Source organism: Centropristis striata, chromosome 23 (assembly GCF_030273125.1).
Source record: "Centropristis striata isolate RG_2023a ecotype Rhode Island chromosome 23, C.striata_1.0, whole genome shotgun sequence".
NCBI lineage: Eukaryota > Metazoa > Chordata > Actinopteri > Perciformes > Serranidae > Centropristis > Centropristis striata.
In genome coordinates this window covers 3294074-3319136 of record NC_081539.1, presented here as the reverse complement: position 1 = coordinate 3319136, position 25063 = coordinate 3294074, and the positions used below count along the sequence as shown (strand labels likewise).

At 37.5% G+C, this 25063-nt stretch overlaps 1 protein-coding gene across 1 annotated transcript; it reads left to right on the top strand.

Moving 5' to 3' along the window:
* The first annotated feature begins 361 nt into the window (after nt 1–361).
* On the top strand, nt 362–22001 carry LOC131961725 (NACHT, LRR and PYD domains-containing protein 14-like). Its single transcript, XM_059326579.1, has 10 exons — nt 362–543; nt 1832–3629; nt 4645–4821; nt 6100–6273; nt 11051–11227; nt 13302–13475; nt 15522–15695; nt 17168–17341; nt 17996–18169; nt 18627–22001. Coding segments are annotated over exons 1-10 (3030 nt in total). The 5' UTR covers nt 362–542; the 3' UTR covers nt 18634–22001.
* The last annotated feature ends 3062 nt before the right edge of the window (nt 22002–25063 follow it).

Here is a 25063-nt window from a genome sequence, read left to right as displayed (position 1 = left end):
TCATATAAATATGGGAGCAAATAAAACCAAAAAAACTTGAAGGTCTGCCAACAAGACCATCCCACAATGTTAACAAAAGAGTGGAAAATAATTAGTATATCGACCCTGTGATTCTGATCTGACCCCTTCCAACACTCTTCACCTAAGATTCATAAAAGAATTGGGCTTTCTTTTGTTATACTGCTGAAAAATAGAGAAACAAACCAAAAACATAACCTCCTTGTTGGAGGTATAAAATACTCAGTTCATGTTACTGTTTTCAGAAGAGCACACATTTAAACCTGTTTTTGTAGCTACAATAGTTGAACATTTCCCATCTAGAAATGTTGAATAAAATAAAGAAATGTGTTGACAGGAAGAGGAAGAGGAGTGATGAGGAGGAGCAGCTGTCCTGCTGTGCTTTGTGTCAGGACGTCCTGAAGGATCCCGTCTCTACCAGCTGTGGACACTGGTTCTGCAGACGCTGCATCAGCTCATACTGGGACCAGTCTGCTTCACCAGGAGACTCTTCCTGTCCCCAGTGTGGACAAAGATCCAGAACCAGTAAGACTGTCCCTCTGTCTGCTGATGTACAGAGACAGAGACATTTGTTGTGTCATACAGCACAGGCTTTTAAGCTCATTATAAATATCTTTACTTATTCCTTAAATTTAATTTAACTGCATGTTGTTTCTGTTCCAGCAGACAGATCTGCTCTGTATCAGTTGTTCTGTGTTCTACTTTTTGAGAGAAAGTATATATTTTACTGTTTTTGTTTTATGATAGGGCCCTCTGTCTTTGCATGAAGTAATCAGCATGCTGTTTGTTCTCCCTCTGCTTAGATAAGGTAACTATTAAACAGCTTAAAGCAGTAACAACACTGTTTTATCATAGACAGACATTTACCACAGACACAGAACAAGGTCCAGCTGTTAATGTTTCCTCCTTCTCTAACACACAAACAGACTTCTTGTCCTGTAGATTGACTTGTTGAACAAGTGACCAAACATCCGTTGAGGAAAAGTGCACTGCCAACAGGATTTGAAGCTGCAGTGGAGCTCGAGTTAACTAGTCAGTTTCAGCACATTAAGGAGCTGAAAAATGTTCTTGCTGACATCAACATCAGCCCGTTTAGGTGTTTAACAGTTCTCTCACTTCAACAGCCTCTCCTAATAAAACATTGTCTGCTGTCAGTTTTTAACCTACAGCTTTCAGCAAGTTTGTTCACTTTGTCTCTTGCTGGTTTTACGTGCAACAGACTGAGATGATCTCCTCCCTCAAACCAAAGCCAAGTCTGTCTTTAAACTGACTGGATCAACATGTGTGTCTGTGTTCAAACCACAGAAAGCTCTCTGTGTTCAACTCTCAGTGCTTTTGGAGCTTCTAAGTGAATCTCTGGTTTGGAGTTTACATTTCCTCCGGTGTCCCGGTTTGTACTAAAAGATATCAGCTTTAATGTATAACTGATTAAAAGCAAGCAGTAAAACATAAAATGCAGCATTTCAGAGCTTTGTTAGCTTATTGCTGTTTTAAACAAACCTTTCCAATTGCTGCTGCTTCACAGAAAAGTTTTCCACTGACAAAAAGCATGTGGAGCTGCTGAGGCTCAGCCTCCTGCTGTCAAACAAACATTTACACTGACACAGTCAGAGGCTGAGAGAAAAAGGAGCATTACTGATGTTCCCCCAGAAAACATCTTTTCTTCTTCTTTATTAAACAAATGTATTTTTTTAAACTCAAGAATTGATCCTTGATTTATAGCATTTTCTACTTTATATGTTGGTAATAAAATGTTTTACTACTACTCATTGCTTTTCTCTTTCTTGCTTTGTCTATCTTGTTCCTTTTTTAGTGGCTGGTGGTCTGCAGGAGGTTTTAGATGAATATAAGATCAGTCTGAGGAGGAGATGTGAACATGTGACTGAAGGAAGTGATGCAACAGGAAGTGGAACCCTCCTCAACAGGATCTACACTGAGCTCTACATCATAGAGGGACAGAGTGAAGAGGTTAATACCCAACATGAGGAGAGGGAGCTGGAGACGGCTTCCAAGAAGAAGACCGTCCACGACGCTCCAATCAAGTGCCAGGACATCTTTAAAGCCTTACCTGACCAACAGGGAAACATCAGAGTGGTTCTGACCAACGGCGTCGCTGGCGTTGGAAAAACCTTCTCGGTGCAGAAGTTCAGTCTGGACTGGGCAGAGGGTTTGGAGAACCAAGATGTCAGTGTGGTGATTCCGCTTTCCTTCAGGGAGCTGAACTTGATCAGTGATGAGCAGTACAGTCTTCTGGAGCTGCTCCATGTTTTCCATCCAACATTACAGAAGGTCCCAGCAGAGAAGCTCGCCGTCTGTAAGCTTCTGTTCATCTTTGACGGCCTGGATGAAAGCAGACTTTCTCTGGATTTCACCAACAAGGAGGTTGTGTCTGATGTCACACAGAAGTCATCGGTCAACGTGCTGCTGACAAACCTCATCGAGGGGAATCTGCTTCCCTCGGCTCTCGTCTGGATAACTTCCCGACCCGCGGCGGCCAATCAGATCCCTCCTGCGAGTGTCGATAGGGTGACAGAAGTACGAGGCTTCACTGACGCCCAGAAGGAGGAGTACTTCAGGAGGAGGGTCATTGATGAAGAGCGCTCCAGCACAATCATCTCACACATCCAGACATCCAGGAGCCTCCACATCATGTGTCTGATCCCAGTCTTCTGCTGGATCACTGCTACAGTTCTGGACCACATGTTGACTACAGAGCAGAGAGGAGAGCTGCCCAAGACCCTGACTGACCTTTACTCACACTTCCTGCTGGTTCAGACCAAGAAGAAGAAGCAGAAGTATGATGAGGGACATGAGACGAGTCCACAGGAGCTGATGGAGGCTGACAGAGAAGTTCTTCTGAAGCTGGGGAGGCTGGCGTTTGAACAGCTGCAGAAAGGAAACATCATGTTCTACCAAGAAGACCTGGAGTGCTGTGGTCTGGATGTCACAGAGGCCTCGGTGTACTCAGGAGTTTGTACAGAGATCTTCAAAAGAGAGAGTGTGATCTTCCAGAAAACAGTCTACTGCTTCGTTCATCTGAGTGTTCAGGAGTTTCTGGCTGCAGTCTACATGTTCCACTGTTACACCACCAGGAACACAGAGGTACTGGATGCTTTTCTGGGGACAGACTGGGACAATAGGGGGTCATCTCTGGATGACTTCCTGAAGAAAGCCATGGAGAAATCCCTTGAAAGTAAAAATGGCCACCTGGACCTTTTTGTTCGCTTCCTTCATGGCCTCTCTCTGGAGTCCAACCAGAGACTGTTGGGAGGCCTGCTGGGTCACACAGACAACAGTCCAGAAGTCATCCAGAGAGCCATCAACAACCTGAAGGAGATGAGGACTGAGAAGATCTCTCCTGACAGAAGCATCAACATCTTCCACTGTCTGACGGAGATGAATGACCTCTCAGTCCATCAGGAGATCCAAGAGTTCCTGAAGTTAGAGAACAGATCAGAGGAGATACTCTCTGAGATCCAGTGCTCAGCTCTGTCCTACATGCTGCAGATGTCAGAGGAGGTTCTGGATGAGTTGGACCTGGGCAACTACACAACATCATACGAGGGAAAACAGAGACTGATTCCAGCTATGAGGAACTGCAGGAAAGCTCGGTAAATCCAGATGTGATCATCAACATTATACAGCAATGTCAAGCTGAAGCATCAGTGTTAGAGTAAAGATACACACTTTACACACATGCACAGTATAAAAGCTGCACACTATCAAAGTTTTCTTCAACTAGCATTAAACCTGCGTATTGAAAACATTCTACATGTTCCACTGCCAACGTCATCATCTCCTATCTGTCTCTGTTGGAGTGATGGAGGCTTCATACAAATCCAGCCCAGAAAACTAAAGAGTGTGTGCTGAAAATGTTTTCACACTCATCATTGAATCACAACACACAGCCTGTTTGACATTGTAAACAGTGTCTGCATCATGTTTTTATAACGTCTCTATTTATTATTCTTTGTAAAGACACACAGACATGTAATATTTGTCTTCTACTGGAAATTATGTCACTGAAGTTTTATTTTTCTCAACGTAGTTTCTATCAGTTATTTTTTACCATATTTCTTCTCAGCAGTTTCTGAACTATGCCATCCTTCACTTAAAGGACAAAACATCCCTTTCTCTCTCCAAGAAAATCTACAACTTTACATTTAGTTCCCAACAATGAATTCATTTTCAAATTGTTTTTTAGAATTTAGATTAATTTGAATCATCAGGAACTCTCTCTCTCTCTCTCTCTCTCTCTCTCTCTCTCTCATTTAGAAACCACATTTGCACAGTGGTTTCTATTAAACTTGTCTCTGTCCCTGTTCAGAACTGCATTAACATGATTTCCTCAGACAGCAGCTCATCACACAGTCAGCTGCTGGGACCTCCAGGTTCATTCTGCCAGTGAACCAGAGCTCCAGAGTTTCAGCTCACTGGTCACATTTTTAGCTCCAAAACATGAACTTCAGCCTGTTCAATCAGTCAAGAAATGATAATATTACAATCTTTAGAAGTAATTCTACTATAAATGCAAAAGGATCCATTAAATTATTGAAATGGGAAATGAAAAGTAAAAAGACTAAATAATTAGGTATATTTAAAATGTTTTATTTTCTGTAATCACAGACTTTCTTGCGGTCGACTCTCTGAGACTCACTGTGAAGTCTTGGCCTCAGCTCTGAAGTCCAACCCCTCCCATCTGAGAGAGCTGGTTCTGAGCTTCAACATCGACCTTAAGGATTCAGGAGTGAAGCGTCTGTGTGCTGGACTGGAGAGTCCAAACTGCAGACTGGAGACTCTGGGGTCAGTTCCTGTATTGTGCTCACACACAGTGTATATCTGCTGAATTTGAATCATAATTGATGTTTCAGATTTAGTTTGGTTCATTTGTTTTCTGAGTTTGCCTGGGCACAGATCTATAACCCAGTTTGTTAGTCTGTTCTCTTGCACTTGGACTCTCAAAAATCCATGTGGTCAGGCTTCAGGTCATGTGTTTGGGCCTGAACCACCAGTGGTTTGGACCAATCAGTGTCCTGTGAGGATCTACTGGTTACAACGGCAACGCTTTAGATGTGTAGGACGACTCCAGTTTGTTGAAAACAATAATGTGGGCTCAGGTCAAATCTTTCTTGTTTTTGTATACAACAGTGAAACAGAGAAAGAGGCGAGCGAAGGTGCTGCAATAATATCAGTTGTATTCAAACTGAGTATTTCTTCATTAAAGGAAGATCAAAGAACACTGAAGGCTTTTCCCCATGGAAGACATGTTTTAGCTCTTCTCCCAACTGGCTTCAGCAGCCTGTGATAGACGCTGATAGACAGATAGTTCATCCAATCAGATGGCAGATATTTTTGGAAGCTTCTGCCTTTTTCCAAACAGTTTCCAATGACGGTTTCTCAGACGGTTCTGTGGAACAAAACATCTGGCAGTTTGCCGTCTGGTTAACGTCTGGTTACCTGAACAGCTGGTTTGTCTGTAAATATAGTCAGTAATCAAAAGGAACAAACACTTTGAAAACTTTGAGAAAGTCTCTATCTGTCAGGAGCATAAATAATGAGCTGCAGGTATGTTTGTTCAGTGAGCTACTAGATTAAATCTGAGATGATGAGAACATGTATCTCACTTTACTCTGAACATCTGATCCAGTTCTAAAGAGAACTGAGGATGAAGCAGAGCTCACACTCAGTCAGTGTGTTGATGAGAAAAGCCTCAATCTGTGCTTTGAAATGAGACAATCTGAAGTGGGTGAATTTACCTCACTTATTATTTATTATATTAAGTCATATTCATTCATGTCTTAGTGTTTTTCATAATTTGACATGATTGTTCTGGATGAGGGGAAACGGAAAGATGAGTAAGTAAGAGTTCATTTTTAATCCAACATGTCTGATTTGATTTCAGTGTACTCACACAACTTGTTTTTAACCTCCATCATGTTGAGTTCATGTGTTTTCAGGAGTTTTCATTTTCTAAACTTTTTCATTCTAAAGCTTCTTCAGCTCTGAACACATTATTAAACACTTAATGATTTCAGGCATGAACATTGTCTTCTAAAGTCACATCATTTATTCTTTATTCAGATTGGAGAACTGCAGTTTGTCAGAGATCAGCTGTGCTTCTCTGGCTTTAGCTCTGAAGTCCAACCCCTCCCATCTGAGAGAGCTGGAGCTGAGCAGCAACAACCTGCAGGATTCAGGAGTGAAGCTGCTGTGTGATTTTCTGCAGAGTCCAAACTGCAGACTGGAGACTCTGGGGTCAGACACCATCTTTACTTCTGTGCTGAGATGAATATGATGTGAAAGTTGTGTCGACATTAGGCTCATATTATACTGATCCACACTGAGGATCTGAATGCTAAAGTCTGTTTTCTTCTTCAGTGGTTTAGTCCGTTAACTGTGGCAGAGCAGTGTTGAGCTGCACATTTAAAACCTGAATATAAGAGGAAACTGGATCATTCAATCTGCATTTCATCTTTTATTTAACATCATAATCATACAAAAATACATAAATATAATACAGATCAAATGATCTATCTTTAAACTGTCAGATAATAACTAGTAGTGGGGCGGATTAGCTCAATATTTTACAACAATCGTTCACTTTGTGATAAAAGCATGAAATTTGGTAGATGTGTTGGTGAATATGTTTCGAACAAATCTGGATATTGGGCCACCTCAAAAGCGCCCCCTAGTGGCCGTGGCAGGCATTTGTTATACGAATAAATCAATAATGAGTAAAAACTGCCCTTTTAATAATACCAACTGGTGATGAATTGTATATTGTTGGAAAGCCTGATTAGTCACCTTTACAACGAGGTACAGCTTGTAAGGATCGTGCATTCATGGAATGAGCAACGGGGCTAAACGTGTGGGTAGCAACCCCCAAAAATGTGCATCCCCTGTGTAGTGGGGCGGATTAGCTGAACAATCGTTCATTTTGTGATAAAAGCATCAAATTTGGTACACTCATTGCTGAATACATGTTTAATGAATCTGGATATTGGGCCATCGCAAAAAAAATTCTGATGGCTGTGGCGGCCATTTTTAAAAATGGTCATTTAAAAGCGGCCATTTTTTAAAATGGCCGCCGGTGGCTACTGGCGAGGAATGCTTTGCCTACCCTACAGCTGCTGTTTCATGTTTTCAGCACCACAAATATAATTTAGAGACATGTTAAAGTGACAAAAGCTTTATTACAGTCTAATAGAAAAGAACATTAACTTTGTATAACATTTTATTAGGTCTTGATATTCCCATTCACAGGCTACGGCCTCCTCTTTGGCTTGTATTCTTCTGTTGCTCCTTAAAAAGAAAAAATAATTTTCAATATTGTATGACCTGCAACAATAAAAACAAAACACATTTAGACAGAGAAAAACATCATAGATTTTAAAAATTTTACTAGGGTTACTTTTTGCAGGTTACTCTTTCTGGCAAAATCCTTGTACTGAGGTGTGTGACTTAGTCAGGCGGCTTAGCCAAATAAAGGGGACACGCCGGACAAGAGCACCACATTTTTTCCACATACTCTCTATCATTATAGGTTTCAATTTTTAGTAGGAGCCACTTCATCAAGATTGCGGTGATGGCAGCCATATAAAGTCTATGAGAAATGCTATATCTTCCAAGCCACTTAGAAGGTCAATCTTGGTGTCAAAATATACATTTTCTGGGTCCAGGAATCATTTAAAGCTATTGAGAATATCACTAGATGATTATTTGATCAAATAGATATGTTCATTTTCACTCAGACTGGGTAACTCGCTTCAAGTGCTGCAGCAGGGTATCCTGAGTTGAAACTGTTTGGAATCAATGTTCACGGGAGAGTGTGGATTAGCTGCCATGTACACTGCTCAAAAAAATCAAGGGTACGCTTTCATCTCATGTCAGATCTTGATCAACAAATTATTTACAGTGAGTCATCCAGTGATATTCTCATAGCTTTAAATTATTCTTTGACCCAGAAAATGTATATTTTGACACCAAGATTGACCTTCTAAGTGGCTTGGAAGATATATTGGTTCTCATAGACTTATGGTTTATGGCTTATATGGCTGCCATCTCCTATCTGCAATCTTGATGAAGTGGCTCCTACCAAAAGGTGAAACCTTTGATGATAGAGAGCATGTGGAAAAATTTTGGTGCTTTTGTCCGGCGTGTCCCTTTCTTCTCAAATCTGGTCCTAAGCCGCCTGACTAACTGTGATGGAGTTATAAAATACATTTAAAAAAAGAAAAAAAGAACCACATGGGCAAAGGAGACATTACATATAGTGTGTGTGTGTGTGTGTGTGTGTGCAGAGAGGGATGCCCACATTCCACAGGACATAATTTAACAGCGTCTTATTAAGCTTTCACACCCAACAGCCACTGATACATGTTCCAAGCTAACTAGCTAGCTTAAGTACCTATTTTTGCTATCTTGCTAATTTACTTTTCCGCCAAGGCCCATGATTATTGTTTTTCTCTGTAGCCTTTATGATGTTCATAGCATATTTTATTCATAATTATAGCAGGTGAAATAAAATATTTAGACATACCTTGATGGACAGTCCACTGCACTGCTTGTCCCAGGAAGCAAATGCTAGCTAGCTCATTTGCTAGCTAGCTCGATGGCTAGCCCGATTGTGGTGGGGCAGGAAAAATAACTGAAAGAGTGTCTAACTGGATTTTTGTTAATTTAATATGTGTATTTACATTTTTTAATTTACGTTTGTATATTTAGTTTAAATTTTTTAAATATTTTAAGAAATACTTTAAATATTTTTTGTAATTTTAACGAAGAAAATGACTGCTATGGCCACTAGGGGGCGAATTTGCGATGGCCTAATATACAAATTTGTTTGAAACATATCCATCAACACATCCGCCAAATTGTGTGCTTCTATCACAAAATAAACAATTCTTGTGATTTATTGAGCTAATCCGCCCCACAGGGGATGCACATTTTTGGGGGGTGCTACCCACACGTTTAGCCCCGTTGCTCATTCCATGAATGCACGATCCTTACAAGCTGTACCTCGTTGTAAAGGTGACTAATCAGGCTTTCCAGCAATATACAATTCATCACCAGTTGGTATTATTAAAAGGGCAGTTTTTATTCATCATTGATTTATTTGTATAACAAATGCCTGCCACGGCCACTAGGGGGCGCTTTTGAGGTGGCCCAATATCCAGATTTGTTCGAAACATATTCACCAACACATCTACCAAATTTCATGCTTTTATCACAAAGTGAACGATTGTTCAGCTAATCCGCCCCACTATAGTATATATTCAGTATTTTCTTTTTCCAGCATTGTTATGAAGCTATCTGACTGAATAGTTTAAACCGAAGATACCTTGAATGTATGACTCCACTATTACTGGAAAAAATATCGGAAATATCTTTTGTTTCCATTTTCCCAAAATTCATTTTCAAGTTCTCAGGGGATTTCACTTTACTTCTGCCCAAACTTGAAAAAGGCCTTGACCATCTACAGGGTTAAACACTATCAACTCAAACGCTTCTTCTTTCTTCTATCTAGTTATTAAGTTACTCAGTTCAGCCATTAAAGTTGAAAACCTTGACAAGAGAAAAAGAAAACAAATATGAAATACTGCAATTAGTCAAACTGCCTTACATCAAATATACACACAAATATAAAATTCCCATTAAACCTTACATTAATTTCAATAGGCCAGCATTACTCCAAATAACATTGTTTTTACCGTACTACTACTATCTATGCCAGAAGTTAATTAAGAAATTTAGAAATGAACTACAATAGCATTTTACCATCAAATATGCATTCAACTTGCAACAAATACAAGCTAAAACCATTTCTCCACCAGTATCATTCCTGGAAATGGCCAGCAAGCAAAGTTCCTTCAGAAATCAGCTTCTGTCTCCAAAAGCAGCAACATGGGCTTCTCAGTCTGTCTTTTTCAAAATATAACTCTCTGTCCACTTCTTGGATCAACAGAAAATTCATTCTGACATTTGTCATGTTTGGAAACTTTGGTATCTACCTACTATACAAAGAAGGTGATGTATATTTTCTCTCTCTTGAATGATGAATACTATATCAGATGAAATACAGCAAGTTAGTTTGAATGTAAGAGAATGTTGTTCTTCTAATAATTTGACGTCAGAAGTAATGTGAAGGTGAAATGTGATGAAGAAATGCGGTTAGAGCAGCACGTTATGAGGGATCACACAAACAGTGGAGAGCAGAACATTTGATGGTTCATTTAATCTGTTTTAAATATCTGATACAACACATAGAAAAGGAACACTTGAACTGTGGAGTGCTCCCAGTTTGGTTTGATATATTCCAGCTCTGTGTCACACCTCTTTATTACATCATGGCTGTCTCTGAGTGCAGATCCATTCCATTTATCTGATTGTTATTTTTACTACATTTTCTATTAACAAATCCACTTTTATTTTTTTTCAGAGCTGACTGTCCATATCAAACAATACCTATACTTTATACATCATATGAATCAATGTACATACATAAAGCTGTTCAAATCTATAACCACAAGCTTTACAAGATGTTTATTTAATGTTTTGTTTTGTAACTATTCTGACCTTTAGTCCCTCTGACATGTTTGTAATTGCAGAGCTCACTCTCAGTCAGCTGTGTGTTGATGAGAATAGCCTCAATCTGTGCTTTGAAATGAGAGAATATGAAGTGGGTGAATTAACCTCAATCATTATTAATTTGATAAAGTCTTGTTTGCTTCAGCTCAAGGAAAAATCTTAGTTTTTTTCATAAAATCACATAATTGTTGTGAATAAGGGGAAACAGAAAATAAAGGAAGTAACAACAGTTCATTTTGAATCCATCATGTCTGATTTGATTTCAGTGTACCCACACAACTTGTTTTTAACCTCCATCATGTTGAGTTCAGGTGTTTTCAGGAGTTTCCATTTTCTAAACTTGTTCATTCTAAAGCTTCTTCAGCTGTGAACACGTTATTAAACACTGAATGTTTTCAAGCCGGAACATTGTCTTCTAAAGTCACATCATTTATTCTTCATTCAGATTGGAGAGCTGCAGTTTGTCAGAGATCATCTGTACTTCTCTGGCTTTAGCTCTGAAGTCCAACCCCTCCCATCTGAGAGAGCTGGACCTGAGCTGGAACAACGAGCTGCAGGATTCAGGAGTGAAACTGCTGTGTGATTTTCTGCAGAGTCCAAACTGCAGACTGGAGACTCTGGGGTCAGACACCATTTCTACTTCTGTGCTGAGATGAATATGATGTGAAAGTTGTGTTGACATTAGGCTGATATTATACTGATCCACACTGAGGATCTGAATGCTAAAGTCTGTTCTTCTTCAGTGCTTTAGTCCGTTAACTGTGGCAGAGCAGTATTGAGCTGCACATTTAAAACCTGAATATAAGAAGAAATATCCTCCACTGGATCAGTCACTCTTATTTTCATCTTTTATTTAACATCATAATCATACAAAAATACATCAATATAATACATGTATCAAATGATTTATCTTTAAACTATCAGATAATAACTAATATATATTCAGTATTTTCTTTTTCCAGCATTATTATGAAGTTATCTGACTGAATAGTTTAAACTGAAGACACCTTGAATATATGACTCCACTATTACTAAAAGATATATCGGAAATATTTTTTGTTTCCATTTTCCCAAAATTCATTGTCAAGTTCTCAGGGGATTTCACTTTACTTCTGCCGAAACTTCATAAAGGCCTTGACCATCTACAGGGTTAAACGTTAATCAACTCAAACGCTTCTTCTTTCTTCTATCTAGTTATTAAGTTACTCAGTTAAGCCATTAAGGTTGAAAACCTTGACAAGAGAAAAAGAAAACAAACACAAAATACTGCAATTAGTCAAACTGCCTTTCATCAAATATACACACAAATATAAAATTCCCATTAAACCTTACATTAATTTCAATAGGCCAGCATTACTCCAAATAACATTGTTTTTACCGTACTACTACTATCTATGCCAGAAGTTAATTAAGAAATTTAGAAATGAACTACAATAGCATTTTACCATCAAATATGCATTCAACTTGCAACAAATACAAGCTAAAACCATTTCTCCACCAGTAGCATCCCTGGAAATGGCCAGCAAGCAAAGTCCCTCCAGAAATCAGCTTCTTTCTCCAAAAGCAGCAACATGGGCTTCTCAACCTGTCTTTTTCATAATATAAGTCTCTGTCCATTTCTTTGGATCAACAGAACATTAATTCTGACGTATTTGTCATGTTTGGAAACTTTGGTATCTACCTACTATACAAAGTAGGTGATGTATATTTTATCTCTCTTGAATGATGAATACTATATCGGATGAAGTACAGCAAGTTAGTCTGAATGTAAGAGAATGTTGTTGTACTAATAATTTGACGTTAGAAGTAATGTGAAGGTGAAATGTGATGAAGAAATGCTGTTAGAGCAGCACGTTATGAGGGACCACACAAACAGTGGAGAGCAGAACATTTGATGGTTCATTTAATCTTTTTTAAATATCTGATACAACACATAGAAAAGGAACACTTTAACTGTGGAGTGCTCCCAGTTTGGTTTGATATATTCCAGCTCTGTGTCACACCTCTTTATTACATCATGGCTGTCTCTGTCTGCAGATCCATTCCATTAATCTGGTTGTTATTTTTACTACATTTTCTATTACCAAATCCACATTTTTTTCAGAGCTGACTGTCCATATCAAACAATACCTATACTTTATACATCATATGAATCAATGTACATACACAAAGCTGTTCAAATCTATAACCACAAGCTTTACAAGACATTGATTTAACGTTTTATTTTGTAACTATTCCGACCTTTAGTCCCTCTGACATGTTTGTAATTGCAGAGCTCACACAGTCAGCTGTGTGTTGATGAGAATAGCCTCAATCTGTGCTTTGAAATGAGAGAATATGGAGTGGGTGAATTTACCTCAATTATTATTTCTTTGATAAAGTCTTGTTTGTTTCATTTTAAAGAAAAATCTTAATATTTTTTTATAATATGACATAATTGTCATGAATAAGGGGAACAGAAAATAAAGAAAGTAACAACTCTTCATTTTGAATCCATCATGTCTGATTTGATGTCAGTGTACCCACACAACTTGTTTTTAACCTCCATCATGTTGAGTTCAGGTGTTTTCAGGAGTTTCCATTTTCTAAACTTGTTCATTCTAAAGCTTCTTCAGCTCTGAACACATGATTAAACACTGAATGATTTCAAGTAGGAACATTGTCTTTTAAAGTCACATAATTTATTCTTTATTCAGATTGAGGAGCTGCAGTTTGTCAGAGATCAGCTGTGCTTCTCTGGCTTTAGCTCTGAAGTCCAACCCCTCCCACCCGAGAGAGCTGGACCTGAGCAGCAACAAGCTGCAAGATTCAGGAGTGAAGCTGCTGTGTGATTTTCTGCAAAGTCCAAACTGCAGACTGGAGACTCTGAGGTCAGACACCATTTTTAATTCTGTGCTGATTTGAAAATGATGTGAAATTTGTGTCGAGATTAGGCTGAAATTTTAGTGATTCACACTGAGGATCTCAATGCTAATGTCTGTGTTCTTCTTCAGTGGTTTAGTCCGTTAACTGTGGCAGAGCAGTGTTGAGCTGCACATTTAAAACCTGAATATAAGAAGAAGAATCCTCCACTGGATCATTCACTCTGATCTTCATCTTTTATTCAACATCATAATCATACAAAAATACATAAATAAAATACATGTATCAAGTTATCTCTCTTTAAACTGTCAGGTAATAACTAGTTTAGATCCAGTATTTTCTTTTTCCAGCATTGTCATGAAGCTATCTGACTGAATAGTTTAAACTGAAGATACCTTGAATGTATGACTCCACTATTCCTAAAATAAATATCGTAAATATCTTTTGTTTCTATTTTCCCAAAATTCATTGTCAAGTTCTCAGGGGATTTCACTTTACTTCTGCCCAAACTTGATAAAGGCCTTGACCATCTACAGGGTTAAACGTAATCAACTCAAACGCTTCTTCTTTCTTCTATCTAGTTATTAAGTTACTCAGTTAAGCCATTAAGGTTGAAAACCTTGACAAGAGAAAAAGAAAACAAACACAACATACTGCAATTAGTCAAACTGCCTTTCATCAAATATACACACAAATATAAAATTACCATTAAACCTTACATTAATTTCAATAGGCCAACATTACTCCAAATAACATTATTTTTACCGTACTACTACTATCTTTGCTAGAAGTGAATTTAGAAATGTAGAAATGAACTACAATAGCATTTTACCATCAAATATGCATTCAGCTTGCAACAAATACAACCTTAAACCATTTCTCCACCAGTAGCATCCCTGAAAATGACCAGCAAGCAAAGTCCCTCCAGACATCAGCTTCTTTCTCCAAAAGCAGCAACGTGGACTTCTCAGCCTGTCTTTTTCATAATATAAGTCTCTGTCCATTTCTTTGGATCAACAGAACATTAATTCTGACGTATTTGTCATGTTTGGAAACTTTGGTATCTACCTACTATACAAAGTAGGTGATGTATATTTTATCACTCTTGAATGATGAATACTATATCAGATGAAATACAGCAAGTTAGTCTGAATGAAAGAGAATGTTGTTGTTCAATAATTTGACGTTAGAAGTAATGTGAAGGTGAAATGTGATGAAGAAATGCTGTTAGAGCAGCATGTTATGAGGGACCACACAAACAGTGGAGAGAAGAACATTTGATGGTTCATTTAATCTTTTTTAAATATCTGATACAACACATAGAAAAGGAACACTTTAACTGTGGAGTGCTCCCAGTTTGGTTTGATATATTCCAGCGCTGTGTCACACCTTTTTATTACATCATGGCTGTCTCTGTCTGCAGATCCATTCCATTAATCTGGTTGTTATTTTTACTACATTTTTTATTAACAAATCCACTTTTTTTTTCAGAGCTGACTGTCCATATCAAACAATACCTTTACTTTATACTTCATATGAATCAATGTACATACATAAAGCTGTTAAAATCTATAACCACTAGATTTACAAGACATTGATTTAACGTTTTATTTTGTAACTATTACGACCTTTGGTCCCTCTGACATGTTTGTAATTTCAGAGCTCACACTCAGTCAGCTGTGTGTTGATGAGAATAGCCTCAATCAGTGCTTTGAAATGAGAGAATATGAAGTGGGTGAATTTACCTCAATTATTATGTATTTGATAAAGTCTTGTTTGTTTCATTTTAAAGAAAAATCTTAGTATTTTTTTATAATATGACATAATTTTTGTGAATAAGGGGAACAGAAAATAAAGTAATCGTTCATTCTGAATCGAACATGTCTGATTTGATGTCAGTCTCCATCATGTTGAGTTCAGGTGTTTTCAGGAGTTTCCATTTTCTAAACTTGTTCATTCTAAAGCTTCTTCAGCTCTGAACACGTTATTAAACACTGAATGTTTTCAAGCGGGAACATTGTCTTCTAAAGTCACATCATTTATTCTTTATTCAGATTGAGGAGCTGCAGTTTGTCAGAGATCAGCTGTGCTTATCTGGCTTTAGCTCTGAAGTCCAACCCCTCCTACCTGAGAGAGCTGGACCTGAGCAACAACAAGCTGCAGGATTCAGGAGTGAAGCTGCTGTGTGATTTTCTGCATAGTCCAAACTGCAGACTGGAGACTCTGAGGTCAGACACCATTTTAACTTCTGTGCTGAGTTGAATATGATGTGAAAGTTGTGTCAACATTAGGCTGATATTTTACTGATCCACACTGAGGATCTGAATGCTAAAGTCTGTGTTCTTCTTCAGTGGTTTAGTCCGTTAACTGTGGCAGAGCAGTGTTGAGCTGCACATTTAAAACCTGAATATAAGAAGAAAAATCCTCCACTGGATCATTCACTCTGATTTTCATCTGTTATTCAACATCATAATCATACAAAAATGCATAAATATAATACATGTATCAAATTATCTCTCTTGAAACTGTCATAGTAACTAGTTTATATCCAGTATTTTCTTTTTCCACCATTGTTATGAAGCTATCTGACTGAATAGTTTAAACTGAAGATACCTTGAATGTATGACTCCACTATTCCTAAAAGAAATATCGGAAATATCTTTTGTTTCTATTTTCCCAAAATTAATTGTCAAGTTCTCAGGGGATTTCACTTTACTTCTGCCCAAACTTGATAAAGACCTTGACCATCTACAGAGTTAAACGTAATCAACTCAAACGCTTCTTCTTTCTTCTATCTAGTTATTAAGTTAGTCAGTTAAGCCATTAAGGTTGAAAACCTTGACAAGAGAAAAAGAAAACAAACCCAAAATCCTGCAATTAGTCAAACTTCCTTACATCAAATATGCACACAAATATAAAATTCCCATTAAACCTTACATTAATTTAAATAGGCCAACATTACTCCAAATAACAATGAGCCTCATTCAAGAACCGTTCTTAAGAACAAATTTGTTCTTAAGTCCTACTTACGAAAATTTTACGAAGATTGTGGCATTCATGAATTTTTTTCTTATCAAGGATTTTTGTAAAGTTCAATAAAATACATTACAGTGAAATTTCCGTCATATTAATGTATTTATTTATTCATTTCATTTTTTTTTCATTTTAATTAAATTAAATGTGCCAACGCTTTAACATGAATCAAGTAAATTGGAAATCATGCCATCAATTAGCTTTACAAGATATTGATTTAACTTTTTATTTTGTAGCTATTCCGACCTTTAGTCCCTCTGACATGTTTGTAATTGCAGAGCTCACACTCAGTCAGCTGTGTGTTGATGAGAATAGCCTCAATCTGTGCTTTGAAATGAGAGAATATGAAGTGGGTGAATTTCCCTTAATTATTTTTTTTTTATAAAGTCTCGTTTGTTTCATTTTGGCCTTTTTTTTATAAAAGAAAAGGCCAAGTATTTTTCATAATATGAGATAAATATTGTGAATAAGGGGAAACAGAAAATAATGAAAGTAACAACAGTTCATATTGAATCCATCGTGTCTGATTTGATGGAGTCAACAGACTTTCCATTTTGTAAACTTGTTCATTCTAAAGCTTCTTCAGCTCTGAACACGTTATTAAACACTTTATGATTTCAAGCAGGAACTTTGTCTTCTCATTTCATACCATTTATTCTTTATTCAGATTGAGGAACTGCAGTTTGTCAGAGATCAGCTGTGCTTCTCTGGCTTTAGCTCTGAAGTCCAACCCCTCCCATCTGAGAGAGCTGGGCCTGAGCAGCAACAAGCTGCAGGATTCAGGAGTGAAGCTGCTGTGTGATTTTCTGCAGAGTCCAAACTGCAGACTGGAGACTCTGAGGTCAGTTCACTAACTGTTACTTTTTTTGATCTAATATGTTTAATCAACAATGGAGCCTAATTCATTTATAAACATTACATTTCATAACATTCATAAAGTTGTACATTTAATTTTTTTAATTTTTAATTTTTCTAGTCCTAAAAATTAATAAAAAGCCACGTGTTTCTTAAATAAACTGTATAAATGTCCACTGCTAGTTGTTAAAGTAAACTCATGTTCATAATTTTTGTTAATGGTCACATCTGAATCCAGAGGATATTCTGAACTAATGTTTGATTTATATTGACAAAGTCATTTTAATATATTTTCAAAAATAAGGTTGTATCATGAACATTGATCCTTCAGAACACACACAGCTGTTTAAAGGATCAATATAGTATTGATCCTCTAATGACAGACCTGACTGAGAGCAGCAGCATGTTATTAATCTGTGTTGACATGAATAGTTTTATGAATGTTGTGGTGACATTTGGATGATGTCTGTAGAAGGCTGACATCATGATGATCCACAATAACACAATTACAGTCACTCTACTCATTTTAGAGAAAAGCTCATTGATTATGACTCAGTAACGTTGAGCTGCACATTAAAACATGAACACATTTGATGGGTTATAAATCTATTTTTATCTGCATCATTTATATTTCATTCAGATTGTTGAGCTGCAGTTTGTCAGAGATCAGCTGTGCTTCTCTGGCCTCAGCCCTGAAGTCCAGCCCCTCCCATCTGAGAGAGCTGGAGCTGTATGGAAACAACCTGAAGGATTCAGACGTGAAGCTGCTGTGTGATCTGAAGGAGAGTCCACACTGCAGACTGGAGACTCTGGGGTCAGTAGAGGATTTCAGCAGTATTGTAGTGAACACAGTATCAGAGAAAGATCCAGTATTTCCTGTAAACCTCCGACCTTCTCAGTGAAGCTATGAGAGGAGAATGGTGACAGAAACACAGAGAGAGAACAGTCAGCCAATCAGATCAGCCAGAAGCTTGTTGTGATCATGTCTCCAGGAAATAAATGTGTATTACTGCTGACAGCATCACAAGTTTTTTTTTCCAGATATTTTTATATTCATAATATTTAAGAGTTGATGATATCAAGTGTGACTGAGACTCTAGTTTATAACAGCTTTGAACTCAAACAGCATATCTCTCTGTTTCTGCAGTAATGGGGGGCTCTCTGTTTATTTCGACTGTACTTAAGTGAAATCTGCAAAGTAAACAGACTTGTTGCTGATGAAGGGAGTCTCTGATTTATCTCTTCTGTTGTCTGTCTTCTTCTCTCATCAGCTGGTAGTGATCTCCAGTAAAGTCCAGTCCAGCATGGTCCCTGTGTTCCTCTGATGTGACAGAGTATCATCAGAGGATGTGGACTGCTCTGCTGCTGCTCTGTCCTTCTCTCTGCAGACACACTGAGACTCCTCCACCTCCGTCTGTTGTTTCATTCATTCATATAATCTGAACTCTGAACTGAGTTCCTCTGCAGATTAGTTCTCGTCATGACAACGTGTCTCTACATCAACACATTTAGATGCATGTTTCTGCTTTGTGTTCTGTTACAGCTCCACCCTGTGGAATAAAGGGGAATTGTAGTTCATTTCCTCTGATGTGTAAATAACCAAAGAAGTTGATCTTACCTTATTACTACCAATATCAGCCGTTTCTCATATTATGACGGATGAATATTTGCTTGTTGTAGAAGTTAAAACCTTTAAGGCTTCACTAAAGTTTTTCAAATGATAACTAACAGATTATGGTTAATGTACTTGTCCTGTTACCAGACAATACTTCATAACTCTCGAGTTTTGAAAGAGTTTCCAAAGTCTTCAAAATCTTAAGTATCTCTTGATAACATGGGTGTAAATATTTGCTATGAGAATATTTTTGTCTTGCTTTAAATTGCATTTTTTTTATGAAAATGTGGCTCATTAAAGTTTTTATCCATTTTTTGTCAAGTCTTTCAGAATTCTACAAAAAAAATAATTTAATGGGTTATAAACATAGTTAGTTCTCACTTCCTGCTCCTAAAAACACAGCTAAGCTTCATGATATGTAACAAAAGTCATTAATTTAGAAAATAAAACATTTCTCGCTAGAAATGTGATCAAAATCAATTTTTATCCAGAAACTAAGTGAAAATATAGATTTTTTTTTTCACTAAAAATGAGAGAACTGTCCGCCATGTTTTTTGTTCTGACTGCCGGGACCTTGAACGTCACGTGACTTGGAACAAACCAATAGGAAAAAATATCCATGGAATAGCCACGGGATATGACTGTCGTTAACTTGCATTGTAGCAAAGTCCGTGTCCGTTTCACGGAAATTTGAGTGATCCAGTGGCTATTCCACGGATTTTGAGTTAAGCAAATCCGTGGCTATTTCACAGATTCCTGTGAGACCAGGTTCCATATATCACATCCTCCAATGAGGGAAATACTTCTCTCCCATCCTCCGAAACATCACAACACATCCACATGAGGCACTTCAGCACATTAACACACATATTCTCTGACCTATAGTGCTGATTCAAGAACACACTCATACAAACTGTGTGGTTGACATTCCCAGGGTGCTCCAGTTGCTTTACAGTGTTGCCTGTCACATCAGATCTGCCTCCTGTTCAGGTTGAGAGCTGCCCACAGAGCAACCAGGCGTAAAAGGTCATCACCACACACCATTGATCAATAATAATTAATTAATGTCATTGAAAGACGCATAAATCTTCAATGAAGAGAGTCTTTGGACTCCAGAACAGTGGAGGTGCCAGCAGAAGTCCATTGGATTTAACTCTATGGAGTTTTTTTCTCTTATTTTGTCCATTTTTTAATCCTTTTCATCCTGCCTGTATACACTTTAAAATGTTTAAATGCCATGTTGGTATATATATTTTTTCCACCTATATGACCTGATAATAATTTATTTTTTATTCTGACTTACTGGATTAAAACATTTTGAACCAAAAAGAAACAAAGAAAAACCAACATAAATGTGATCTTGTGATTGTGTGTGATCCTGTCATCAACTCTGGTTTTTATTCTAGTGGGACTCCATTTTATTTGTGCCTTGTGTGTTTAGCGTAACAATTTTGGTCATTTTGTGTCTTTTTTTGGTCATTTTGTGTCTTTTTTGGTCATTTTGTGTCTTTTTAGTCATCTTGTGTCTTTTTTTGGTCATTCTGTGTCTTTTGGTCATTCTGAGTCTTTTTTGGTCATTTTATGTCTTTTTTAGTCCTTTAGTCCAACATAAATTGTGATTTTGAATCTTTTTTTTACTTCAAAACACTATCATGCTCAATAAAGAATTTTAAATGTTGCAAATGTGAACAAATGTTGAAGATCTGACATATAAGAGGGTTCCATCCAGTTCTATCATTTTGTACTAAATATATTTGAGCTTGTCTCCAGTTTTACTTGGTATATCATCATCAAACTGAAACTGACCTCATGGAGTTTACAGCCAGAACTTTAGAGGTAAATTTACAGTAGGGCTCCACGCTGCTTTGTTTTCTAGTCTGGATGGAGTCAACAAGTCTGGATTATTTGGAGCTTTTGGAGACTCAACAACCTGCACAAAGATTACAGAGGGTTAAAAGAAGAATCACAGGAAGCTGTTAGATCAGGGGTCTCAAACATCAAATTACCTGGGGGCTGCTGGAGGCAGTATCAAAATGACCAAAAAAAGACAAAATTACTAAAAAATAAAAAAAAAAATAAAAAAAAAATTACTTAAAAAAGACTAAAATTGAATTTATTAGTTTGGAACTGATCATTCAGTTCTCACAATCAATAAATAAAGAATAAATTGTAAACTTCCATGACCGTATTTGTCCCAGCCTCATCCATAACTTCTTCCTCCGTTTTGTGGCGAGTGGCAACAAATGTTACGAAAAAAAAACGTAGGTGCTGATTGGCCGAAGAGGTGCTATGTGTATCTGCGCTCGATTGCTCTGCTTCAACTACCCAGATGTTCGTCACATAGACTGTATATAAATAATGGACGTAGTCACCGTGACATCACTTGTTGGTTTGTGGCCCGTTGGAAGCCTCGAGTTCAGCGTTACACTTGTCTCCATCTTGTTTCCTATACAGGAAGCATGACCATATTTGGACTGTGGAAGAGGAGAGGGATCTGACCACTGACTACAGCCTCTCTACACCTCAACCTGACTGAGAGAAGCTGCTGCTAATTCATGTTAGCATTGACTGGAGCATTAACTGGGATGTTAGTTTTGGTTAGCAAAAAAAACAACTAAATGTTTGTTACTGACTCCTTGGAGTGTCTGTTTGTCCAACCAAACGCTGAACAAGACATTTAATGAACAAAGCGTTCAAATAAACTGTCATTAAGTGAAAATACAGTGAAAGGCTCAAAGTTATGAGACCAAACCGCTAAACATCCTTTTTTCTATCTATATAACGTTTTATATAACTTTATTGACATGTTGCCGTGGATACGCATTGTTCTGCTTCTCTCCTGATGACGGCTCGCCTTGTTAGTGACCTGTCAATCAAAGGTAGCCCCGCCCCAAATCATACGGTTCTTTATGTTCTATTTTCTTCTAAATGGGGCCATTATTTACACTATTAACATCAGATTGTCTTGAAGAAGATTTTTTACTAGTGATTGAGACCATAGTGTTTTCCTAAAAAACATTTCTGAGGTAATAAATCAAGTGAGAAGATTTCTAATTTTGCATTGAAAGAATGGACATAAATGCTTTTGCAGCCACACTTAGCGCCCCCTGCTGGAATTTTCAGTAGAATGCAGCTTAAGGCACTTCCTGGTTTGCCTCCCTGCTCAGACCAGGAGGTTGCCGCCTGGTTTGTCGCAGGAAAATTGAAGTTGAATTTTGCGAACTGAATTTGAATTGTCAGAACTGAATGTTCAGTTCCAAACTAATAAATTCAATTTCAAATTACAGTTCAGATTCCGTTTTTTTTAAATGCAATGACTCAAATTGAATTTTTTAATGCAATTATTCAAGTTAAGCAATTCAAATTCAAATATCAATAATTCAAGTTCAGTTTCTGGTGGCACATATTTTCAACCCGTAGCTTTAATGTGAATTAAAATATTAACATTTTTCACAAACCAGCAGAAACATTAAGGTACTAGCGGGCCCAATTCGGCCCAGGACAAGTGACCTGTTAGTCCCACAGCAGAATGTCACTGTTCATGTTCATGGAAGGCCAGTGAAGCATGCAAAGCCAACTCTCTGAATATTCAGTATGTTCTCTGAATTCCTCTAAGGCATCCTCTGAAAGATGAGGATGTCAAAGCTGGACCCACATGGTATATGGTGTGTGTGTGTGTGTGTGTGTGTGTGTGTGTGTGTGTGTGTGTGTGTGTGTGTGTGTGTGTTCTTGTACTTCCTACATAGTGAGGACCAGAACACGTTTTTAACCAACAGAGTGAGGACATTTTTGCAAAGTGAGGACATTCCGGCCGGTCCTCACTTCTTTAAAGACTTTTTTTTTGTGAGAGAGATTTCAGACTTTATTTTAGGGTTTAAGGTTACAATTAGGTTTATGTTAGGGTTAGGGTTGGGCATTTAGTTGTGATGGTGAACGTTAGGGTAAGGGTTAGGGAACAAGGTTATTATAGTTAACGAAAACAAAACGAAATAACAAAAACTAGAAGTGAAAAAACATTTTCATTAACTGAAATAAAAATAAAAATCTGAGTTTTAAAACAACGATGACTAACTGAAACTGTATTGTGTGGTTACAAAACTAACTAAAATTATAGTGAAAATGTCCTTCGTTTTCATCTTTGTCAACTTTTTTCATACATAATGAAGATGGATCAGACAAAGGAAATAAAGGCAAAATTTACTGTGACCTCTTTTAATCTCCCACCCAACAAATACCCCATTACAAAAAACTAAAACTAATAAAAACTAAACTAAAACTAGCAAAGTCACTCTAAAAACTAAATTAAAACTAACTGAATTTGAAAACAAAAATTCACAACAAAATTAAAACTTAAACTAATGAAAAATCCAAAACTGTTATAACCTTGCAAGGGAATTCACTGTTACAATGAGGGCCCTCACAAAGATAGAAGTGCAAGAATGTGTGTGTGTGTGTGTGTGTGTGTGTGTGAGTGAGTGAGATCTCCTACTAATACCAGGATATTCTCTACACCACTGTGGCTGGATGGATGGATGGATGGAGCTATGTTTTAAATTATTCAAATAATGTTTGATGCTGAACAAGCATTCAAGATGCATTCATGCGTCACACAACTCAAACTGGATAAAGACACTGTGCGTTCATTTAAATTGTTTCTGAGGCATCCATCTGTTAAATTAAACATGACTCAAAAATAAATCTCCACTAGCTGTACCTACAGGCTGCACCACTGCTGTTGGACACAGCAACAATAGATATTTCACGATCTCATGTTGAACGTCTTGTGTCAAAAAGGAAGAATCATTCCAGCAGTTTGGTGAGTTGATTGTTTACTTGATTGCATGTAAAATCTGCAATGATGGCTCTTATTGTGCCACAACAACATTTTCAGAGACACACACACACACACACACACACACACATATATATATATATACATATACCGCATATAAGTATTTGACCTGAGAACAGTGAGAAGTAATTTTTTTTCACATGTATTTTTATACCATTGAATAATGACTGAATACATAAGCTTAAGCAACAAAAATATTGTTTATTTTTCTTCAAGTCCAACAGACCAGTGCAGTTTTAATTTTAAAGTCCTGGCCCTAATATATATATATATATATATATATATATATATATATATGTTGCTAATTCATGTTAGCATTAACTGGGATGTTCATTTTGGCTAGCAAAAAATAAAAACAAAATGAATGTTACTTTCCGAAGAAAACTGAGCAGCGACTCCTTCGAGTGTGAAGAAGATTTTTTACTAGTGACTGAGACCATAGTGTTGTCCTGAAAAACATTTCTGAGGTAATAAATCAAGTCAGAAGTTTTCTCATTTTGCATTGAAATGAATGGACAGAAATGTTTTTGCAGCCACACTTAGCGCCCCCTGCTGGAATTTTTTGGTAGAATGCAGCTTATGGCACTTCCTGGTTTGCCTCCCTGCTCAGATCAGGAGGTTGCCGCAGCAATGAATTTTAGTCAAGTTGGAGACCGTCCAACAGTTGAACCCTTATAAAGAACAATATTTTCATATTCATAAATTCTGTATTTTCCAGAGAGAGAATGAGTAAATGGCTTGTCGTAAACCGTATTTAATTTTTTTTGACAGAAATGAACCATCTCTCAGACAGAACTGTGGGTAATTGTGAGGATCACTGGTGTTTTTTTCATTGCTTCTCTTTTTCCCTCTTTGCAGTCAAAGAAAGTAGGACAAGGCCAGCAGCTGCACTGTAAAACCCACAGGAACGGAAGGAAAGCACACTTCCTCTCCATTCATTCCTAATATAACCAGCACACAATCTGATGGCTTTCTGAAAAGACACAATGTCATTATGATTATTAACAACTGGAGCTGATAATTTGCTCTTCATTCACCACGACGTCAACAGTTAAAGGGGGTGGAGTGGTGGTTTTAAAGCTAAAGCTTGAGTTACTAAAAGGACTCAGTTTGCCCTCCGCGCTGTCTGAAAGGCAGGGGCTGTGTTTTTGCTGTGATAATTATCCCTGTTTGGCCGGTGTGAGTCAGAATCATTACATCTCTGTGTGCTTCCAGCTCAAAACACAGAGCTTTTGTTTTTT